Genomic DNA, 24,829 nt, shown 5'->3' with positions numbered 1-24,829 from the left:
ATGCACTTTTAATAAAATTAGTCCTGACAATTTACAGTGCCCATAAAGTAGTAGTCGATTCTCCAGGAATAATCTGGCAGTGTTATTTTTCCTTTTCAACCCATCAGCATTAAATGCTGAGCCACTCTCCAAGTCTGACCCCTAGACTAAGCTTCCTTACTGTTACTCTTCCTCCCAGAGGCATTTTGGAATGAGTCAAAGGCATGGTAGGACACGGCATTTACCTGTGGTCATCACTTCAGGCAACAGAAAGGAAAAGGGTTTGTCCTTGGTTGATCAGAGAAGTGGGTGATAAGAACGTGCTAAATAACAAACCTGCACACTTGTACCTCTGAACCTAAAATGTTTTTTTTTTAATTCAGAACAACAAAAGAACATGCTAAGCGAGTCCTCCCACCTGCCTGGTAAAATACAGCCGGCTTTATCACACCTGGTTTTGCACAGTGATAAATTCCTGCAGGAAAAAATAAGTTTTATTCTAAGTCTGAAATTATATGGTTTCCAACAGCTTTTTCCCTCGTTAAAATAATTATTTTTCTACATGATGCTTGATAATAAGCATTTGTTTCTTAACCTAATTAGAGAAGCGATTGCACTCAAGAGTCCCCACAGCTGGCAGTGGTGTTACAGATGGAACCAGCCTTTGGTGGACAGAGTTCAGATGTTTCAGGGGCTCTTGTGAAAATGCTAAGTATTACTGTTTCTACCTTACTGCCCTGCACTTTACCCCATCATCTCCCCTCTTTAGAAAATGATTGATTTCATAGGAAAATTGGCATGGAGAGCAGATAGTAGAGTGTAGACCTGAAATACATGAGGCAAAGGCAGCCTTCCAGCATTCTATGGTCCCACCAGGTGGGTAGGTGACTAGGAATTCAGGCCAGGTCCTAGAGAGTAGTGAGAAGTTTTCCAGTTTGCAGTTTCCTCCGTGCTGTACGTACAGCCATACAGCCTATGGAACCTGACATTGCAGTGGGCAGCAGGACATGGTCAAGACTCCTAGCTGCCTCTCCATCTATGGAACTATGAAATTTCACACATATTCCCTAGGCAGCATTAAGGCCCAGGTATATTGAGTAGTCCAAACCAAAACTATATTCGAGTATCAGTTCAAATTCTTCCAAGCCCTAAAAATTCTTACGTAGTTTCTCACCTAAAACTAATGGCTTGTGCCAAGAACTGAAACTAAGCTATTGATTTTTTTTTTTAAGAAGTCTTAATCTATACATAAGAAATTACATACCTGGCCAGGTGCAGTAGTTCAGGCCTGTAATCCTAACACTCTGGGAGGCCAAGGTGGGCAGACTGCTTGAGCTCAGGAGTTCATTACCAGTCTGGGCAACATGATAAAACCGTGTCTTTACAAAAAAAAATTTTTTTAATTAGCCGGGCATGGTGGTGTGAATCTGTAGTCCCAGCTCCTTAGGAGGTTGCGATGGGAGAATCACCTGAGCCCAGAGGTCCAGTCTGCAGTGAGCCATGATCACACCACAGCACTCCAGCTGGGGTGACAGAGTGAGACCCTATCTCAAAAAGAAAAGAAAAAAAAAAAAAAAAAAGAAATGGCATACCTTAGTTGGAATCTGCTTTTTAATCTTTCTCATCTAGTACATTATTTTGAGAAGTCTCTGCCAAGCCCTCATAGAGCAGGCAATTTTTGTATTTCTGTAGAAGGCAATATTCCTTATAATGTTTAATAAACAACAACGTTTTCTCCCAAAAGGTTTATTTGTCACATTTAAAGTACAAAATCAAATACACAGATCCAGATATGTGAACCATATATACATATCTATACAGCCATTATTTAGACTTTCACAAACCTATCTATACATTCTAATTTATCTATCAACACTATCCCTTAAGTAAAAAGCAACATATCTCTTAAGAAAAGTAGGTTTGTTATCAGTAACACTATCGAATGTAAATTATTTTCACTTCATCACTTGAAACGGTAGAAATAGGTACCTCCTAGAAACTGGGGAATTACCAAGCATATATCCAATTTGTATAGATTTCTTAAAATACATTCTATAGGAATAATTAACTGAAGAAACTGCCAATCAAAGTTTTTGGGCATATTTAACAAAACTTGAGTCATGGGAAGACATAAAGTTAATTAATTGCATTACAAGAGTTTTGTTTTGACTTTGGTTTTAAATGCAAAGAGGGGCTTTATTTTGTCTAGTACACAGAGCACTTCCAAGTCGTATTTCCTGTGGAGTTATAGTGATAAATTTCTCAGGGGCTACCTATCGCTATTAAAATTTGAACTGGTCACTAAAGGAGGTATCTGATTTTTAACACTGTGTAGGTTATTTCAACCAAAATGCAAGAACACATTCTTTAGGAGAAAGGCAGAAATTTTAGACTTCTAGATACAGAATGTATGATGTCACTGAACACACAGATATCCTGCTGATCAGGGGGATTAAGTTAAAACAGCTTCTTTGTTCTAGGATGTCATCTATCTTACATGCAGACCACAGGACACTAAGCCTCAGGTACCTAAATATCTCCATTCCAGGCACAGGATTTCATTAGTGCCTGCTCCCACAACTGGGAACACATAGAGATATGGGTCATTACCAAAGATTTATATTAATGGCTTCACAATAGCAACACAAAATGTACTCAATGTCACATTTCCATAGGAAAGGTTATATATACACTATACACTTCAGCCTTGAAATGTGGACCCAAAAAACATTCAATTTTCAGTAATCAATGAATTTGGTGAGGGTCCCACACCCTCAAATCCTAATTTAGCACAGCAAAAGCCCCTCCTTGGCTGCCAAGCGCTGGCGGTGAACTTTGTCTTGCTGCAGCTCTTCATGATTTGGATGCCAGAGTTTCGTGATGATCCTTTCAATGTTAAGAGCATAGACAGTATGTGTAGGGATGACTTCCCTGTGCACCTGGGATTAAAAAATTAACGCATGTCCAATTATACTTCAGTAGACTTATTTTTCTGACATATAAAAGGGTTTACATCAACAAAACATACACACAATCTATGAACTTTCAGTCATACACTAAAATGAATCACCAATTGGATAATAATAAGATAAGGAAATAACAAGCTTCTGAAACAGGAATAGCAGAACAAGGGATTTTTTTTCTTTTCTTTCTTTATTGGGGAGATAGAAGATGGGCTCAGGATTTGAAAAATGAGGCTAGTATTAATAACGGCTTTTATAACAGACAAAACTGAAAAACACAAAGCCAAGAAGTAGAAAAAACCAGTGAATACCTTTGTAGACTTAAAGAATCTCTTAACCTACCCATAAACCTAGGTAAACTTTAAGGAGCCAAGACTTACCTGCAAAGCTTCAAAGAGATCGTACATGTTCACCGGAGGCAAAGATGCAGGTAGAGTGTCTCCGGAGCATGCCAGCAGGAGTGCAGCCTGCTGCTCAGCATCATCAGGGGGTGGGTGAGAAGCTGGATTCTGACCAGCACAGGGAGCAGTAAAAGCTGGAGGGCTGAAAATAAAAATTTCAGAAATAGTCCCAGCACAGAGACAACTGAGCAACAAGGACAGGAGTGGCCTGCTAGAATCTTATTTTAAAAATCTTTAATTGAATTAGAAATCCATTCAATGTCTACTCCTGTAGACATGAATAATCTGTAATTTTAATTTTTAAAGGCTGGAAATAAAACGTAATGCAACTATATTTACCCTCCTTCTTCCACAATGTTAAAATATTTACCTAGCTCAGGATACTGAACTTCCAGTTGAAAAAACTAATAGACCTTAACTACAGGAATATAACATTCAAAACAAATAACTTAAAGAGGGAGGTGAATGGTACTGGAAACAACTGGTTCTAAAATAAATTAGAAGAAAAGAAGACATAGCACAGAAGCAACAGGCAAAAATGGAGAGTGGGGAAAATTAATCCAGAACCTGCCAATTTCCCAAAATAGAGCTAGATACAAACTGAGAAGTCAGACATAGTTTTTACTTCATAACCCAGTAGGAGATAACCTACACAATGCTGAGGACATATCTAGAGGTAAAACAAAAGAGTAAAGCAGTAACTCAGAGGAAAGCACAGTGGAACGTTAGCGTGGGACTGAAGCATCAGACAAAAGCAGCCCTGTTAGAGTAACAAGTGGCCAATAGAGAGGCAAAAGCCCTCAGAGACTGGCCAGCAGGGCAGAGAGGGCTTGGGAGTCCCGCCAGGGCCAGAAGCTGCTCCCAACATCACCCGCTACAAGGAGCCACTTTTGGGGATTTGTTTTTTTCTAGAGAAGAATGATCCCAAACAGATACGCCTGAATGGGATTCAGACAATAAATCACCACATATGGCAATCTAAACAGTAAACCCAATTTAAGATGGGTTAAAATAGGCCCATGACCCCTGTAAAGGTCTTCAGAGTCATGAAATGGGCACTGGCACAAACTCCCACATGTGGTATCAACACTCTCTCTATCCAACTCTCTTAGCTTTCCCACCTACACCTCCTGCCTTCCCTTCCTGTTACTTCACCAATCACCCTGCCACCCTTCCCAGTCATACATACTTTTTTCTCTGAACTTGCAAGTTCCAGTTATCTCTTTACCTCTCTTCTCCCAAACTAACCAGATATGCAAAGTCCAGCAAATCACAAGAAATTCAAGTCACTTCAGTAACCATAAAGAAAATTACATTACTACTTTTTTTTTCCTTTCCCAAAGGCTTAAAATTCAGACTAAATTCCCTTTGGGGGAAGTGGAGGACAAAGGGAGATGGAAGGATAAGAAAGACAACACAGGGATGAAAGTAATCTAGGTTGTTTCATAAAGGGGCGACTCAGGACATAGAGACATCCTGAAGCCCTCAATGGGAAGAGGACACAGGAATCCCAGAGGTGAGCTGAGAGACCATGTCTGCACAGCAGGAGGCCAAAAGCAAGTGATGACACCAGGCACAGACCACTATCTTGAGCTATGCCTACAAGAGCCAGATGAGGGCCTGGAGAAACATCTACCACTCCTCCTCCTCCCACCTCCAAGACACCCAGCTGTGACCCAACAATCCCAGGCCCTGCCTCTAACTGAAAGCAGGCTCACTTCCCCACTGGGCAGGTGATGCCCCTCAGGAGCCCTCAGGATGCACTGCCTATGCACTACTCCACCGCACCTAAGAAAGTCGGGGCGGGGGGACAAGCACATTAAACCCGCATGCAGAAGCCAAACTCTCATAAAAGGAGTACCAAAATAATTCACTAGATCTCAGGCAAGTATAGGACTTTAAAAAATAAAATTGTACTCCTATTAAAGGTACTTTAAACCTATGAAAACACAATCAATTATTTAACAATGGTCTATTACATAAGAGGAGTATAAACAACTAGCAAAAGATGGAACAAAATCACAAGAAACTTCATTTACCTTTCTATTAAGTTGTTGTAAGCTACTACACTATTCTTCAGGTATGGCTGCGGGGTCACGTTACTGCCAAAGGCATATTTAAAATGACCATCTCGTAACCGATAAGCTTTCCTTCTTGACACAACTGACGTCAGTATATCTTTAAGGTGATTCTGTAAAAATACAAAAAGAAAAATAGCATGATATCCTCTTTAAAAGCAAATCATAGAACTTCCATTGACCAAAAAACATTTATTGGCATTTAGATGGAGATGCAGAATAGGTTAGTACATGCTAGAACCAAATGAATGTTCACATGAAGAGCCACGGAGCCACACCAAAGGAGTAGGAGGGTATGGGAAAGAGGGGGACATGCTTATTTTCATGTATTAATAGTTCTCTTTAAGAGGGGCTTGCTATACATGAAATTTGAAAAGTCTTTACATCTCTAAATTGGCTCCTCTCTCTCAAAAATGAGTTTTAGATGGCTTTAAAAGAAGTACACAAAAATGACTTTTTTTTTGAGATGGATTCTTGCTCTATTGCCCAGGCTGGAGTGCAATAGCACGATCTCAGCTCACTGCAACCTCCGTCTCCCAGGTTCAAGCGATTCTCCTGCCTCAGCCTCCCAAGTAGTTGGGATTACAGGTGCCCACCACCAAGCCTGGCTAATTTTTTATTTTTAGTAGAGGCGAGGTTTCACCATGTCGGCCAGGCTGGTCTCGAACTCCTGACCTCAGGTGACCCGCCCACCTCAGCCTCCCAAAGTGCTGGGATTACAGGCATGAGCAAAAATGACTTTTTAAAAAGAGACAAACTATGCTGAAACTTTGTTTAAAATAGGACAAAAAGTTTTAAGATCTGATATTATTGGAACCAAAATCCTTGCGTGAAAAGAACCTTGGCTCTCTCAAAAGCCACATAAACAACAGATATATAGGAAATAAGCACAAAATAAATTAGGTGCTTGATTTCTCTTCACTTTCATGAGAGCCAAGTATATAAGAAAAGGTTGAGGAAGCCTGTGAAAATAGAGTGACAGAACTCGTCCCAGGCTACCATTATTAGTAGGGGAGCCAGCATCAGGCAGGGTGTTTCAATTATACCAAGGAAAATCCACTTATATCAAGACATTATTGTACTATTTAAATTGGTTTGCATGCAGAATTCATTTAATGTTTATAACTTCATGGGACAACTGTTATTATTTTTGAGGTACAGATGAAGAAAATAGGGCTCAGAGAATTGAAAATCCAATGTCACCTGACCATACTCGTGCATTATAGACCCCATCAAATTAGTTTTGTCAAGTAACTAAATGAATAAAATGAATGGACAAATGAAATCATGAGCAGAGACAAGAATTCTGCTGTTCAGATGCCAAGACTAATACTCTTCAGTGCTGTACCACAGCAAAAACAAGTGACTTTAATCTATAGGATTCTCAATTTCATTTCTTTCCTTAAAAACCGTTCCCCTGTTGACAAAACATCAGATCAACCAGAAGAGTTATGCCATAAATAACCTTTCTGAAAAGCTTAGTCTATTAACTAAAGACAACTATTTGGATTATAATGAGTTTCTCCTCTTAAAAGAAAACAACTTTTAGCCAGGTGCTATGGCTCACACATGTAAATCCCAGCACCTTGGGAGGCCAAGGCGGGAAGATCACTTGAGCCCATGAATTCGAGACCAGTTAGGCAAGACAGAGAGACCCCCATCCCTACAAAAAAAATTTTTTTTTAAATTAGCTGAGTATGGTGGCGCACGTCTATACTCCCAGCTCTTGAGAGGCTGAGGCAGGAGGATCACTTGAGCCCAGGATTTCCAGGTTGCAGTGAGCCATGATCGTGCCACTGCACTCCAGCCTGGGAGACAAAGTGATGCTGTCTCAAAAAAAAACAGAAAACAACTTCAACAATGACAATTCTGTGAAATCAGAGAGACATTTGGATTCTTTTCTTGCAATACCAACTTTAAACAACACACAAGCCTATCACATTCAACCTGTAAGATTATTTCTGCCAACAGCAAACCAACCTCCACAGCATAGACAACAGCTGAAACAGCCTCCTCGGTGACATTGTCCAGCCCATGCTCATAAGCAGTCACTATCATTCTCCCTTCAAGCTGGCCTCGAGTGGGAAGCATCATTGTGTGGGAACAAAGTTTCAAGTCGTCATCATCTTGGGGATCCTTTGCCACAAATTGCTGGGCTCCTGAGAGAGGATTTTGAGGCTGGAATCTATGCTATGAGTAAGAAAAAGTTTTTTAAATTACTCATTACAGTAGCAAACAAGACACAAAAGTAAACTCCTGTACTGAAGTTGAGATCCTCCAAATTAATGCCACCAAAACTATACCACAGGGGTTAAGGAAAAAAAGAGTTAATTCATGCACAAATAATCACAGATTCACATCCAATACAAGGTAATAATGAAGACATGGATTAAGGGGAATAATAGTAGTTTGCGTAGTAGTTTATTCTATTCAATTGATACCTTGGTGATCACAGAATGTATGGCACTGTGTTAAAAATAACTGAAGGAGAAGGAGAAGTATTGAACTATATTCAAACAAGTCAGAGCATTTTAAATCGAACCGTAAGCAGGTTCTAAAAGTATAAACATATAATGAATGATTCAATTAAATCTTAAAAAGCCTAGCTAACCAATATGGCAGATCTAGTAACAAATATTCCAAGATAATGCTATGTAGTGTAACTATTTAATTGCTGTTATTTTCTACTTAGAATTCTCAACACAGAACCTAAGATACAGGCATGACTATTTTTCTCAGTCTTTTTCATTCATAAAATCTCAGCCTTCCCCAGGGAGATTCTGATAGCCCATTCATGTTCTCCATCACCACCTGGAGTTATGCCCCAGTACCTTTTGCTTAAGGCTAATATAAAAGATTTTGTAGTGAAGATGGTTTGTCCCTGTTTGAAATTGATATTATGAAAACAACATGGTTATTTTTCCATTTTCCAAGTACAAAACTACTTTATATTGAACATCTCTTTTTAATTCAGACATGTCTCTCTGGAGATCCCGATGGCCTCTACATTCTTACTGATATAAAGCATATAGTCAAGGTGAAAATAAATAATTGTTTATTGATGTTAATCAATAAAGCTATCAATACCCCACAAACCTATAAAAGGGTTACTTCAGGGAAGCTTTTTTCCCTAAATATACACTGAAAAAAGCAATTTGTTTTAAAATGCTTACAAATTTTATAGCCAAATGCCTTCATGACATCTCTACTAGTCCTCAAAAGGCTCAGGGCCCAGCTGGGCATCACCAGGACCCCATCAAAGGCCTCCAGGCTGCCTGAGCCCTTGAGACAGATGTCTTCATCCAAGAAACATTATTCATTCAAGAAAAATACTTAACAGGAGAGACAAAGGCATTGTTTTGAATAACTGAAAAATCATTAGGTACTAATGATAACATTACTATTTAAGCAGTAACAAACAAGAACTATAAAAATTCAGACACCTAGAACTCACAATCCTTGAAACCCTTTTCTTCCCAAATCATACTCCCTTTTTTTCAACTCTACTACCAGTATTTTAATATTCATTTAAAAACTACAGCTAGTCCCAACATGCTACTACTTCAATCAGTCATTATCAAGACCTATTAAAGAACAACCTACATCAAATTTCTGACGAACAGAAGAAAGCTTTTTCTTTCCCTTGGGTTTTCCAGGTTTTGCTGCGGAACCCCCTGGCCAGGGCAAAGATCCAGCACCATCTAGGAGACAGAAATATATAACCATAAGTAAAAATAATGACAACTGATAACTGCTAAGTTTGTTTTCATTTGGGGTAAAAAGCATGGAATGCTCATGAAATGCAAATAACTAATGAATGCTTAAATCAAAACCTTCTCTTTCTACTTCTCTAAATAAAATTATCGATCCTCTCAAATCACATTTTTTTCCTAGCTGCAACTAAAATTTTTTAGGAAGACAAATTTTTTTATATTTTCAATTAATGTTTATTGGGTGTTTTGTTTATTAGCAGTAGTATTATTATAGATGTAGGACAGAATTTGCTGGTCTGAGATGATGAACTGAGCACATGTATTTATCTCCTCTCCCAAGACGCTACAAAATATGAAAGTAAGGAAGGTAAATGGCACACTTGCACAACAGAGGTTAAAAAGGAAAATGAGTGGCAGACACAATGAGATGTCAACAAATTTCTAGGATGGACTAAAAGGGTGCAGACTCGTGAAGCAGACCCATGGAAGCTGTAACCTAGGCTAGGCAAGGAAGGTGGCAAGTGAGGCAGAAGCAGGTCAACCTGCCTGGAAGAAACCCACAACCTGGATTGGGAGAATGTGAGTAAGTGGAAACCAGGAGGGATCTGTAAGGCTAAAAACAAAATTAATGGAATGTCTATATCCTTAAATCATCCACACAGACCCATTCACTCACCCCCAAAAGTGGGTTCAGTACAAAATCAAAGTGCTGGGCCTCGTGTTTAAAAATTAAGAATTTCAAGATAATGATGGTACAAACCAAGTGCAGGGCCCTTCTGTGCAATGCAGGTCACAGGCCCAGGAAGGCTCATTCCCATGCACAGAATGACACAGAGCAGGGTATTTATAATAGCTAAGGCAGGGGGTTAGAAGGAAGGTGGGGAGGGAATAAGGACTCTTCTCTAGTTAAACCAAACACAATTTCTGGGATTTACTAAGGTAGCTGGTATGGATGTTGGTACCCTACAGCAAAGCTCTCTGTATATGGGAATTTGGGAGACCCCCAGTTCAACAGTAGGCTTCCTGTCAGCTTACTCTAAAGCAAAGTCTCTAGGCAGTTTTATGCTTCATTCTTAAACATGAAAAGGACAATAATTAATCACCAGATATTTGAGAATATTCTTTCACATGACAAGAAAGAGCAAGCTAAAAAAATAAAGATAAAAAAAACGAGGTCCTAGACAGGAAATGCAAAAGAATTCTGATAAATTTCCAAAAGGTATCCACAGAAAACTTTCAGAACATGTTTATCCATGAAACAAGATGCTATTAAAATTGCTGAATTAAAGAATGCATTCAACAGAAAGGCCCAAAGAGTTCAGGAAATCTCAAACACAGAGCAATAAGACAGAGATGTTAAAATCAGTTAATCCAGAAACAGATTTAAGCAACTATGAGGGCTAAAGAGGTCCCACCAGAAGAACAAAAAACAAAAAGTAGTTGCCTTTGGGAATAGGTCTAGGGGTAGGAACAAGCTTTTATCATAAAACCTTCTGTGCTATTGATATTTTTTTAACCATGAACATATATTGTTTAATGTTAAAAAAAAAAAAAAAGTAATACAACCTCACTATAGTACACTTAAAAAGAAAACTCAAGGCCGGGTGCGGTGGCTCAAGCCTGTAATCCTGACACTTTGGGAGTCCAAGGCGGGCAGATCACGAGGTCAGGAGATCAAGACCATCCTGGCTAACATGGTGAAACCCTGTCTCTACTAAAAATACAAAAAAAAAAATTAGCCAGGCGTGGTGGTGGGCACCTGTAGTCCCAGCTACTCGGGAGGCTGAGGCAGGAGAATGGTGTGAACCTGGGAGGCAGAGCTTGCAGTGAGCCAAGAAAGCACCACCGCACTCCAGCATGGGCGACAGAGTGAGACTCCGCCTCCAAAAAGAAAACTCAAAAAAATTTTTAAGAAAGAAAAAAATCACCCATAATCATAGTAAAATGTTCCTACAATTTTGATATTTTTGGAAAGAAACGTTTTTAACGCTTTGGAAAAAAAAATATTCCAGATTCCTCAGTTTAAAAAGAACTGTTTGGGAAGTCAGATTCCTCTTATCTTTGGCATGTACAGATCTCACTTGATAAGGTCAGCCAATCTTAGATGATTTTCCCAAGAAATCCCTTCCTGATAAATGAAACTGGATGCTAAGTGATGACAGGAAAGTAGGCTGGACATGCAGACGATGATGCAAAGGAGCAGGCCTGCAAACTCAGAGCTTACCAGCTGCTGCTGTGTGGCCAAGCAAAGCATGCTAAGGCCTAACCCTGACAAAATGGAAGGCTTTTTAGTAGCACTTAGATTTCAGTTTTGATCCAACACATCCAATTACTAGCTGGATAAGGCCTAAGGCAAGTTTTTCTTTTGTTTTGTTTTCTCTTCTCTTAATTTTATTTCCTTATCTATAAAAACAGGCTAACACCTACCCTGCAGAATTGCTGTGAGGATTAAAGATAATGCATATAAAGTGTCTAGTATTCTATACTCAACAATTATTATTATTAAAATCATCTTTCCTGACTAGCTTAGAAAACTAGAATACAACCCATCCAAAATTGTGAGGTACAAAGAACTATATTTTACTTTTAATAGAAATCTTCTCTTTGTTGCTAACAAATATTAATTTCATTTTGAGAAATTTGGGGTGTTCAACGGAAGAATACATTCTCAAAATCCAAATGCTTCTTCATTTATTTTAAAATAACTATTAACAACCATTCAGAATATCAAAGGTTTTTATCTAATTAAAATCAGCCACCTGTACTTACGAATACCACTTCAACATTTGTTTGGCAATTTTTTTTATTATTATTTTTTTTTTTTTGAGACAGGGTATTAGTCTGTCACTCAGGCTGGAGTGCAGTGGCGCAATCTCGGCTCACTGCAACCTTCGCCTCCCAGGTTCAAGCGATTCTCCTGCCTCAGCCTCCCTAGTACCCGGGATTACAGGTGCCTACCACCACGCCTGGCTAATTTTTGTACTTTTAGTAGAGATGGGGTTTCACCATGTTGGCCAGGCTGGTCTTGAACTCCTGACTTCAGGTGATCCACCCACCTTCGCCTCCCAAAGCGCTGGGATTACAGACATGAGCCACTGTGTCTGGCTGGCATTTTTTTATTTTTAAAATCACTTTTTTATAAGTTCTTTCATCTGTTTTTTCATAATCCTACGGGGTAGATATTGCTGTACTTATTTTATAAATTTGAAAGCCCAAGTAACTATATTATGTAAGGTAGTGGCAAAACCTACACTTGAACCTAAGTCTCTTGACTCTTATCAACCAGGGTTTTTACCTCTGATCACTCCATTTATCTTTGGCGTATGTGGCAATTTACAATATGCTTCCCTAAAAAGTAAGATTCACAATATTGGCTTTTCTGATCAAATTAAATTTTATATAACAAAATAGATTATGATTTAACTTTGGACATAAAAGAAGAATGGCTAAAGTCTACTTGTATATAAATTAAATAGCACATCAAAAATCTGACACAGTGTAAGAATGTGCGGTGATGAGTGTGGTGAGGGGAGGGAGGCAGTCACTGCTCTCTAAAACAACCCCACAAGCAGGTGCTCACAGTTTACTACACATTAACAACGACTTCTTTGAGGGTCAAAGAACGAGGTGTTAGGAGATCTTATGTGAATTCTTTTTTTTTTTTTTTTAAACACAGTTTCACTCTGTCGCCCAGGCTGAAGTGCCGTGGCACAATCTCTGCTCACTGTAACCTCTACCTCCCAGGTTCAAGCGATTCTCATGCCTCAGCCTCCTGAGTAGCTGGGACTACAGATGTGCGCCACCACGCCCGGCTGATTTTCTTTTTTGTATTATTAGTAGAGTAGGGGTTTCACCATGTTGGCCATGCTGGTCTCGAACTCCTGACCTCAAGTGATCCGCCCGCCTCAGCCTCCCAAAGTGCTGGGAATACAGGCGTGAGCCACCACGCCCTGGCTGTGAGTTCTTTATCATACAGTAGAAGTAAACAGAGAGAGAGGATTAAAAAATACCAGCCATTTATAGATAAAACATGAGCTTTAGATATATGATCATCAGAATCACCCTAAGCCCTTAAAAAATTTCAATTTAGATCCCCTCTCCCTCTCCCTCTCGGTCTCCCTCTCCCCACGGTCTCCCTCTCCCTCTCGGTCTCCCTCTCCCTCTCTTTCCACGGTCTCCCTCTGATGCCGAGCCAAAGCTGGACTGTACTGCTGCCATCTCGGCTCACTGCAACCTCCCTGCCTGATTCTCCTGCCTCAGCCTGCCGAGTGCCTGCGATTGCAGGCGCGCACCGCCACGCCTGACTGGTTTTCGTATTTTTTTGGTGGAGACGGGGTTTCGCTGTGTTGGCCGGGCTGGTCTCCAGCTCCTAACCGCGAGTGATCCACCAGCCTCGGCCTCCCGAGGTGCTGGGATTGCAGACAGAGTCTTGTTCACTCAGTGCTCAATGGTGCCCAGGCTGGAGTGCAGTGGCGTGATCTCGGCTCGCTACAACCACCTCCCAGCCGCCTGCCTTGGCCTCCCAAAGAGCCGAGATTGCAGCCTCTGCCCGGCCGCCACCCCGTCTGGGAAGTGAGGAGCGTCTCTGCCTGGCCGCCCATCGTCTGGGATGTGAGGAGCCCCTCTGCCTGGCTGCCCAGTCTGGAAAGTGAGGAGCATCTCTGCCTGGCCGCCATCCCATCTAGGAAGTGAGGAGCACCTCTTCCCCGCCGCCATCCCATCTAGGAAGTGAGGAGCGTCTCTGCCCGGCCGCCCACCATCTGGGATGTGGGGAGCGCCTCTGCCCCGTCACCCCGTCTGGGATGTGAGGAGCGCCTCTGCCCGGCCGCGACCCCGTCTGGGAGGTGAGGAGCGTCTCTGCCCGGCCGCGACCCCATCTGGGAGGTGAGGAGTGTCTCTGCCCGGCCGCCCTGTCTGAGAAGTGAGGAGACCCTCTGCCTGGCAACCGCCCCGTCTGAGAAGTGAGGAGCCCCTCCGTCTGGCAGCCACCCCGTCTGGGAAGTGAGGAGCGTTTCCACCCAGCAGCCACCCCGTCCGGGAGGGAGGTGGGGGTCAGCCCCCGCCAGGCCAGCCGCCCCATCCGGGAGGGAGGTGGGGGGGTCAGTCCCCCGCCCGGCCAGCCGCCCCATCCGGGAGAGAGGTGGGGGGGCTCAGCCCCGCACCCGGCCAGCCTCCCGGACGGGAGGGAGGTGGGGGGGTCAGCCCCCCGCCCGGCCAGCCGCCCCACCCGGGAGGGAGGTGGGGGGGGTCAGCCCCCCGCCCGGCCAGCCACCCGGTCCGGGAGGGAGGTCGGGGGGTCAGCCCCCCGCCCGGCCAGCCGCCCCGTCCGGGAGGTGAGGGGCGCCTCTGCCCGGCCGCCCCTACTGGGAATTGAGGAGCCCCTCTGCCCGGCCAGCCACCCCGTCCGGGAGGGAGGCGGGGGGGGGTCGGCCAGCCACCCCGTCCGGGAGGGAGGTGGGGGGGTCAGCCCCCCGCCCGGCCAGCCGCCCCGTCCGGGAGGTGAGGGGCGCCTCTGCCCGGCCGCCCCTACTGGGAATTGAGGAGCCCCTCTGCCCGGCCAGCTGCCCCGTCCGGGAGGGAGGCGGGGGGGGGTCGGCCAGCCACCCCGTCCGGGAGGGAGGCGGGGGGGGTCAGCCCCCCGCCCGGCCAGCCGCCCCGTCCGGGAGGTGAGGGGCGCCTCTGCCCGGCCACCCCTACTGGGAAGTGAGGAGCCCCTCTGCCCGGCCAGCCGCCCCGTCTGGGAGGCGGGGGGGCGGGGGTCGGCCAGCCACCCCGTCCGGGAGGGAGGTGGGGGGGTCAGCCCCCCGCCCGGCCAGCCGCCCCGTCCGGGAGGTGAGGGGCGCCTCTGCCCGGCCGCCCCTACTGGGAATTGAGGAGCCCCTCTGCCCGGCCAGCCGCCCCGTCCGGGAGGGAGGTGGGGGGGGTCAGCCCCCCGCCCGGCCAGCCACCCCGTCCGGGAGGTGAGGGGCGCCTCTGCCCGGCCACCCCTACTGGGAAGTGAGGAGCCCCTCTGCCCGGCCAGCCGCCCCGTCCGCGAGGGAGGCGGGGGGGTCGGCCAGCCACCCCGTCCGGGAGGGAGGTGGGGGGGGGTCAGCCCCCTGCCCGGCCAGCCGCCCCGTCCGGCAGGGAGGTGGGGGGGTCAGCCCCCCGCCCGGCCAGCCGCCCCGTCCGGGAGGTGAGGGGCGCCTCTGCCCGGCCACCCCTACTGGGAAGTGAGGAGCCCCTCTGCCCGGCCAGCCGCCCCGTCCAGGAGGGAGGCGGGGGGGTCAGCCAGCCACCCCGTCCGGGAGGGAGGTGGGGGGGGTCAGCCCCCCGCCCGGCAAGCCGCCCCGTCTGGGAGGTGAGGGGCGCCTCTGCCCGGCCGCCCCTACTGGGAATTGAGGAGTCCCTCTGCCCGGCCAGCTGCCCCGGCCGGGAGGGAGGTGGGGGCGTCAGCCCCCCGCCCGGCCAGCCGCCCCATCCGGGAGGTGAGGGGCACTTCTGCCCGGCTGCCCCTACTGGGATGTGAGGAGCCCCTCTGCCCGGCCATGACCCCGTCTGGGAGGTGTACCCAACAGCTCATTGAGAACAGGCCATGATGACAATGGCGGTTTTGTGGAATAGAAAGGCGGGAAAGGTGGGGAAAAGATTGAGAAATCGAATGATTGCCGTGTCTGTGTAGAGAGAAGTAGACATGGGAGACTTTTCATTTTGTTCTGTACTAAGAAAAATTCTTCTGCCTTGGGATCCTATTGATCTGTGACCTTACCCCCAACCCTGTGCTCTCCGAAACATGTGCTGTGTCCACTCAGGGTTAAATGGATTAAGGGCGGTGCAAGATGCGCTTTGTTAAACAGATGCTTGAAGGCAGCATGCTCGTTAAGAGTCATCACCACTCCCTAATCTTAAGTACCCAGGGACACAAACACTGCGGAAGGCCGCAGGGTCCTCTGCCTAGGAAAACCAAGACTTTTGTTCACTTGTTTATCTGCTGACATTCCCTCCACTATTGTCCTATGACCCTGCCAAATCCCCCTCTGTGAGAAACACCCAAGAATGATCAATAAAAAAATAAATAAAATAAAAAATTTAAAAAAAATTTCAATTTAATCTACAACAGGAGTTGGTAAGCACAATTGTAATGGTAACTTTTGTAGTCTTATGAATAGATATAAATTGCAATTTAGAAACATAAAAACTACTGAATAAATCATTTGGCTTAATTTTTTTTTAAAAGTCCAGTATGACTTTTATCATGAGGAAAGTTTTCAATGTATTTAATTACTTGTTTTTGACTGATTAAAATAAGATGGTTGAGGTGACTTATAGCTTAATCTTCTCTTCAGGTTAAAGTGACAGTTTCGTTTCCACCTACCCCCTCAACATGCTACTATCCCCTACCTCTTGTTATCTACCAATAACCTGCTGAAACACAGGTGCTGAAGCTTGACCTTTCAGGTGCTATCTTACCTAAGAACATAGTGGAAGTCCAGGTTCCCAACATATGCTGGGTTCCCCCACCTCCCCACTACGGACACCTTTCAAGTTAGGTATCCCTTAGGTACAGGACACCTAACACCAACTGCCCTCTCTTCATCTCCCTTACCTTCTTCATCCTGATCTCCCACCCTCTTCCTCACTTCTCATTTACTTAAGTAATCTAAAATGTAGCTGAGTGGGGACTCAATATCAAAAGGTAATGTAAGTACAGGGACATAACCTGCTTTACAAGGCTCTGTAGATTTGGGCAGTCCCTGCTGCGGTGCTCACCCTGCGCCCTCTTGTTCCCGGGCTATCTCCTCGTTTGCCTTCTGGCTCTCTCAAGCCCTATTCTGAGGGACACCACTATTTCCCCCATTGAGCAAACTGGCCTGTGGGGGAGGGTGGCACACAGAGCAGCCTTGCCCAGCTCTCCCAGCATAACACGCCCGGACCAAGGGGTCCACGGGGGCTAGGACTTGGACATGCCTAGGATTACACAATACCACCTACGGAGAAAGCACTTGTGAAAACAAACATTCAGATAGTCCTTCCTTCTGGGTGTTAGAAAAGAGTAGTGCCACATCTGGCTTGGCTGAAAAACACTTTACTGATGTAGGAGCTGGCATCATAAGATGAAGATTATAGAGGAAATGTTGGTGTTGTACAATTCAATTTTGGCAAAGAAAAGTTTGGTGTCAAAAATGGTGATCAAATTGCATAGCTCATTTGTGAACAGACTTTTTCTCCAGAAACAGAAATTCAAGCTTTGGATGACACTGAAAGGGGTTCAGGAGGTTTGGGTTCCACTGGAAAGAATTAAAATGTATGCCAAGAACTGAAAATGAGAAATCATACCTTTTTCTTAAAAATAAAGAGTTTTTGCTTTAAAAAAAAAAAAAAAAGATTCTGTAAAAGAATTTGTATCTACCTAATAAAACTTTTCTTCTGAGTAGTTCAAAAACATCTGCTTTACAAACACTAGCTGTGTCTATTAGAGAAAGCTAAAGTCTAGTGCTTTGCTGACTTACACACACTGTAAGTATTTCCACTCCCTTACCTGGTGTAGAAACCAAAATCTGACAACGCGTGAGAATGGCCAGGAGGAAATCATTGTGAGAATGGACTGAAAAAGGAAAGATAGTGACAATCAAATTCAAAACATTTTCAACATAAGGAAACCACAACTTTGGTCTAGCGTCTCAAGATTTTGGATATCCCCTATTCTGCCATGCTTTATACTTAATTTTAAGTATCCACATTATTAAGATAACCTTATACACCACAAAACCAAAATTTCACTTTTTAAAAAGGGAAAAGACTTTACTACAAATCTAGGAAAACTACAGAATAGTAAAATAACTCTGCAGATAATTATTTTACCATTATCCTGTGTGAGAAGTCTATGAGCTTCAAGGTCAAACTCCTCTTTGCTGATCTTCTGCTTGAACCACAGCTTTAGGTTAGCCCAGTATCTGCAGAGGCAGAAACAATACTAAGAACCACAGATTTGGCTGCTTCTAGTTTTTTTTGTTTGTTTTGTTTTTTTAAAGAGACGGGGTTTTTTATTCTGTCACTCAGGCTGGAGTGCAGGGGAACAATCAGAGCTCTGAACTTCTGGCTTTAAGCTACCCTCCCACCTCAGCCCCCTGAGTAGCTGGGACTACAGCATGAACACATTTTGCTTCTTCCCCAAGTTCAGCATACACGCTCCAACTCTCAGGAAAGGAAATTTTGCATTCCCTGGCTCTATGGGCTGAATTGTGTCCCCCCACAAAAGTCCTGTGTTAAAGCCTTAACCCTAGTACTTCAGAATATGACTCTATTTGGAGATTGGGCCTTTAAATAGTAATTAAGATGAGGCCATTAGGGTGGGCCCTAATCCAGTATGATTGGTGTCCTTATAAGAAGAGGCAATTAGGACACATACATTCACAAAGAAATAACCATGTGAACACACAACAAGAAGGCTGTCATCTATAGGAGAGAGGCCTCCTGCCAACATCTTGATCACAGACTTCCAGCCTTCAGAACTGTGAGAAAATAAATTTCTGCTGTTGAAGCGAACCAGTCTGTGGTACTTTGTTATGGCAGCCCTAGCAAACTAATACACCTAGGAATCAGAATACCAACAAAGAAAGGAAAATCCTCCCTAAAAGGGGACTGGCCGGTGCGGTGGCTCATGCCTGTAGTCCCAGCACTTTGGGAGGTCAAGGCAGGCAGACCGCTTGAACCCAGGAGTTCGAGATTAGCCTGGGCAACATGGCAGGACCTCCCTCTCTACAAAAAATACAAAACTTAGCTGTGCATGTTGGTGCATGCCTGTAGTCCCTGCTACCTGGGAGGCTGAAGTGGAGGAACTGATTGAGCCCAGGAGGTCAGGGCTGCGGCGAGCCATGATCACACCACTACACTCCAGCCTGGGTGACAGAGCAAGACCTTGTCTCAAAACAAATAAAAGGGAATTGGCAGGTAGTCACAGAATTGGACTCATGATTCACTTAGCCCAAAACTATTATAGCTATACCCTTGTTTCTCACTGTCACCTTTCTAATAGACCTACTCTCCAGAATCCTGCATTTAAGATTTATATTTTAAAGTGTGTGTGTTTAACGGAGAGGGGAGTAGTCATTTATATTTGTTTTAGGTGACATCCTTCCCTTCAGATAAACTCAACTTTCAATCTAACTGGCTGAAAAAAAAAATGGGTTTCTAAACATCTCAGCACAAAGAAAATGCCTGGGGATATGAGAAACTTGGTAGTTTTTAAAGTGAAAATCAACACCTAATAATAAAAATTACTTGGTAACTGGTAGAAAAAAAATGACTTAACCTTTTACACTTTAACAACAGTGTTAGGAATTAGAGTGAAATAATGTCACTTTTCACACCACATCCACAACTCTGGTTTTGGTACTTAAGGAAGCTGCTTCTTATTTATGGAATGGGATGAAAAATTACTCAATACTTGAGTTCCTAACAGGAAAAAAAAAATCAGATTTCTCAACGGGATGATTTAATATTTTCACTGCCATATAATGCCCATGGCAGATCTCCCTCTGTGTGTGGATTAGCTTCAAGTCATCTTAGTATCTCTATATGTAATTGACTATGATCATATGTAGTTGCATGCAAAGCTTTGGGTTCATGTTTGTTGTTGTTGTTGTTGCTGTTTTTCAGGAGAAAACCCATAGCTTTTATGGGGTCTTAAGTGGCCCAAAACCCACGACACTGCCATCTTTCAGGCCCATTTCACTTAACAACAGAACACATGCAGCTCTAGAGCTTGGTACCCTTTCCACTTGATAGCTGCACATTCATTAGTCAATAGGTCAACAGTAACTTTCCAACAGTGGACACTTTTATACATTTTTTTAAAGGACAGGAATAATAATGAAAGAAATAAAATAAAGCTCCACAGGAAACCAAAGGTCTTTTCCTATCCCATTCTATCCAACAACAACAACAACAACAACAACAAAAAAATAGTAACCTGGAGAAAAACTCTATTATTTAAAAGTCCTATGTCAGTATTTTATAAGAAGCAAATGTATATTTGGAAAGAGTGAATTTGTTCCAGAACTAAAACAAGGCTCTACCAGGAAGCTCTGTCAAAATAACGCAAACTATTTTCTCCAGTGGCAAAAGTTTTAGCCCAAAGAGCTAGAACTAGCTACCAAGAGTTAAAAGACTTGCTCTCCAATCCTGGTCCCTCTGTTAACTCACTGTATAGCCACAGACAAATGACTGTTTCCCTCAACAATACTGCTATAGTTTGGATATTTGACCAAACCTCATGATGACATTTAATCCTCAATGGTGGAGGTGGAGCCCAATGGGAGGTGTTTGGGTTATGGGAGAGGATTCCTCACCAATGGCTTGGCGTTATCTTTCCTGGTGGTAATGAGTGACAGCTCGCTCACTCTGTGAGTTCCTGCAAGAGATTCTCCAAGAGCTGGTTGTTTAAAAAGAGCCTGGCACCTTCCCCATTTCTTGTTTCCTTTCACAAAGTGATCTGCAGGCCAGGCGCGATGGCTCATGCCTATAATCTCAGGACTTTAGCAGGCCAAGGCGGGCGGATCACCTGAGGTCAGGAGTTTGAGACCAGCCTGACCAATATGATGAAACCCTGTCTCTACTAAAAATACAAAAATTAGCCAGGTGTGGTGGAATGCACCTGTAATCCCAGCTACCTGGGAGACTGAGACGGGAGAATCGCTTGAACCCAGGAGGCAGAGGTTGCAGTGAGCCGAGATAGTGCCATTGCACTCCAGCCTGGGCAACAAGAGCAAAACTCTGTCTCCAAAAAAAAAAACCAAAGTGATCTGCACATGCAGGTTCCCTTCACCTTCCACCATGAGTGAAGCCACCTGAGGCCCTCACCAGAAGATGCTGGTGCCATGCTTTTGGTACAGTCTGCAGACCTGTGAGCCAAACTAACTTCTTTATAAATTACCCAGCCTCAACTATTCCTTTATAGCAACACAAACAGACTAAGGACAAATACCAAAAACAAAGTCAATCAATCCCTGTGAAGGTCAGGACAATGGGTAGAAGTATAAGTGGGTCAGACTACGAAGCACTGGATATACCTAAAGAATATTAAATAACATATGATCATGGCCGGACGCAGTGACTCACGCTTGTAAGCCCGGCATTTTGGGAGCCCAAGGGGGATTTGAATCACTTGAGGTCAGGAGTTCAAGACCAGCCTGGCCAACATGGCGAAACCCCGTCTCTACTAAAAATACAAAAATGAGTCGGACATGGTGGCGGGCGCCTGTAATCCCAGCTGCTCAGGAGGCTGATGCAGGACAATCACTTGAGCCCAGGAGGTGGAGGTTGCAGTGAGCCGAGATCGCACCACTGCACTCCAGCCTGGGTGACAAAGTGAGACTCTCTCTCAAAATAAATAAATAAATGCATAAATAAATAACATATGATCAAATCCTCAAAAGAAATCAGGCACCTATTTGAACATGGCATTCTACTGGCTACTATACAAAGTGAGTTGCCTAGCAAAGCCCATGTCTTCCTGGAAGCAGCTTGGGCACACAACCCAACCAGTCAGACATGAAGGATGTTCAGACCACTGGATAAATAGCAAATAACTCATATCCAGCCTCCGTGCATAACCCTGTATGTTTTGCCTACCACCAAGGACCACACTTAAATAGGTTGTGCAAACCAAAGCAAACTGCTGATGGAGGAAATATAAGAAATGACTGTACAGTACAAGAGTATTACTGACTATTTAACCCAGAGGTACTTTTTAAGGAGAAGGGAAAAGAACAATGAGAGAATGGAAAAACAAATTTAGAACTATATGTTACCATTAACTGTTTCTGGCATAAAAATCTCTTTTGATTGCATTTTAGTGGGGATTCACACTCCAGATGCACCAAATTTTGCTTCAGCATCAGTATTTGACCAACATCAGACAGTCGGCTTTGGCCTTTAAAAACTAAATAAGGAATGCTAACTTCAAAAACACTTTTGGCAGCCCTGAACCTGTAACTGATGAGTATGGGATGACAGAGGTCACCATTGCATCTAATCAGGGTTAAAGGCAATCATACACAAGCCAGGTCCTTCAGATTTATTTTGGTATATAAATGTTTGCTTTCAAATATTTGTAAGCATTCTAGATGGAACAGAGTGAAATGCCCCTTATGTGCTTAAAAATGTAAATTTTGGCTGGGCGCGGTGGCTCACGTCGGTAATCCCAGCACTCTGGGAGGCCAAGGCGGGTGGCTCACGAGGTCAGGAGTTCAAGACCAGCCTGGCCAAGATGGTGAAACCCCATCTCTACTAAAAATACAAAAATTAGCCGGGCGTGGTGGCGGGTGCCTGTAATCCCAGCTACTCAGGAGGCTGAGGCAGAGAAGTGCTTGAACCCAGGAGGTGGAGGCTGCAGTGAGCGGAGATCATGCCACTGCACCCCAGCCTGGACGACAGAGCAAGACTCCATCTCAAAAAAAAAAAAAAAAGGTAAATTTTATCAGTCGGTATTACAAAAGTAAAAAGCTACAGTAATTAGGGTGAAAGCTGTCAATTTTACCTATTAAAATAAGTAAGAATATTTAATTCAATAAGCACAGTGAACATCAATATTGAAAGACAATTTTCGGTGGTACATTATAGTCGGGTGTGGTGGCTCATGCCTGTAATCCCAGAACTTTGGGAGGCCAATGCGGGAGGATTGCTTGAGGCCAGGATTTGAGATCAGCCTGGGCAACACAGCAAGACTTTGTCTCTGAAAAAAAAAAACTTTAGCCAGGATTAGCGGGGCGTGCCTACAGTCCCAGTTATAGGCTCACAGCAGGGGAGGACCTCTTGAGCTCAGGAGATCAAGGTTGCTGTGAACTGTGTGATCAGGCCACTGTACTTCGGCCTCTGCCACAGAGCAAGACCCCAACCCCCAAAACCAAAGTGAAACATATCTCTGGGCGTAAATAAGTGTTCACCAAAAATTAAATAATTATGCTAAAATAACAGTTTAGATTTTAATTTTAATCTTTTTATAGTTTCCGTTATTATCTTGTTAGGATGAAAAGGAGACTGTCAACTCTGCCACCCCAAAATTTCACATGAAGGAAAAACTCCAAAATTCATGTATGACATCCAAGCTAAGTAATTTCAATCCAGTAATAATAAAGAACAGAGAAGGATGAAAAGAAGGTATTGGAGAAAAATTAAGTATTCCCAAATTGCTCCTCCACCAACATCATTTAAAAGTATGCATCCATTGAGTAATGCAAATGTGTAGAATACCAGAGAAGCCATCTAGCAGCAACAACACAGGCACTATAATTTTAAACGTTTACATTTGCTTCCTATATTTTTGAAAAATAAAGTTGTAATAACAACGTTTTGAAAATTTCCAAACTCTTCCTTGTATCCCAGAGGTTCCTTTTTTGCTGTTTGGCTTTGGCTGGCTCCTGATTTTACCCTTGGCCATTCTGCACCTAACCTGACTGTGCACTAGGTCCCCTGCCATAACCTGGATGAAGGTCTGGCTGAGCGTCTCTGGGATCCTTTACAGCCCCTCTAATACATCAGTCGGGAATCAAAAGCGTGGGTCCCAACTCTGACTGACTTTTGAAGAGTTACTTGTCCGCACTAGGTCTCAGTCTTCTCATCTGTCAAATGGGAATAACAACGGTACCTATCTCACATCTGTTGTAAGGATTAGATAATATATTTAGAGAGCTTAAAATGTTTAAAATGTCCGCTACTACTATCATCACTATAATTGTAGTGTTCAATGACTGTGACTTCACCAGAGGGTCCATCTGCCTTACGAAATTGCTGTCAAAAGAGCTTACCAATAATCCCTAGCAGATCACACCAGCTCAACAGGCCTCCACCTCCAGGAAGCCCTCCAGGGGCGGGCCGCCCTGCGCTATGCCCTCTGGCTGGGCGCGTAGGGCTCCGGCTCACTCGGCCCAAGTCAGCCTCCCGCATCCCGCACGCCCGCGCTGGGGCCCGCACCTGCTCAGCAGGCCCTTGGGTGCGAAGTGCGCTTCTCCCGCCCCACCCAGGGCAGAGAGTCCCGAGCAACGGCGCCCGCCGATGTCTCCCGGGCGCCCAGGAGGCCCGGTCTCTCCAGGGCGGTGAGTTCAGGTGGCCCGCCCCGCCCCGGCCGGAGAAACCCCGAAGCCCCGCCGCCGCGGACCCCAGGCTGCACAGGCCCCCGGGCGACGCGGGCGTCTCCGGGGCGGGCTGGCAGCCCAAGGCCAGGAGAGCACCCGCGTGTTGGCCTGGACGCTGTGCTGGGGCAGCTCTTACTGTTTCACGTTGTCCCCCAGGGCCTCGCTCAAGTTCTTCTTGGCCGCCTCCAGCTCGCTCACAAAGGTCGCCATTGCTCCGCGTGTCTCAGCCCGACCGCAGACCGCCCGGCCACCGCGACCAACAACCCAAAAACCAACTCGGCGGAAGGCCTTGGCTCTGGAAGCTAAGCCGGCCGCCGTCAGTCCCGCCCCCAGTCTCTCAGAAGTCGTTTGTTTGGTTTTCGGCTCCGCCCGCCTTTTTGCAGGGAAGGTGCCCGGCCAAACTCTGCTCTCTTCCTCCCGCCCCTCGAGTCACGTGATCCGCTTCACCTTGTCGCGCGCCCATCCTAAACCCGCGCGCCCCGCCTCGGCTGCAACGTAGCTGACAGGCTGGCGTGTCCCAAGCTCTTTCATTCTGTTACCGCTGGGGCAATTCCGAATTCACCCTGCTGTTCTTCTGCCTGG

The 24,829-nt window shown here is 44.6% G+C and overlaps 1 protein-coding gene across 1 annotated transcript; it reads right to left on the bottom strand.

Moving 5' to 3' along the window:
* Positions 1 to 1,709: 1,709 nt before the first annotated feature.
* TADA1 (transcriptional adaptor 1) lies at positions 1,710 to 24,677 on the bottom strand. The gene is made up of 8 exons (XM_003824590.5): positions 24,384 to 24,677; positions 17,976 to 18,067; positions 17,653 to 17,718; positions 9,025 to 9,122; positions 7,402 to 7,611; positions 5,383 to 5,534; positions 3,323 to 3,485; positions 1,710 to 2,918 (listed from the first exon to the last, which is right to left on the bottom strand). The coding sequence occupies exons 1-8, from the start codon at positions 24,455 to 24,457 to the stop codon at positions 2,766 to 2,768; spliced, it is 1,008 nt and encodes a 335-aa protein (XP_003824638.1). The 5' UTR covers positions 24,458 to 24,677; the 3' UTR covers positions 1,710 to 2,765.
* Between the last annotated feature and the right edge of the window lie 152 nt (positions 24,678 to 24,829).

This window comes from Pan paniscus, chromosome 1, assembly GCF_029289425.2.
Source record: "Pan paniscus chromosome 1, NHGRI_mPanPan1-v2.0_pri, whole genome shotgun sequence".
In the NCBI taxonomy this organism is placed as follows: Eukaryota; Metazoa; Chordata; class Mammalia; order Primates; family Hominidae; genus Pan; species Pan paniscus.
The sequence above is the reverse complement of the archived record's forward strand: the minus strand, read 5'-3'. Positions and strand labels throughout refer to the sequence as shown.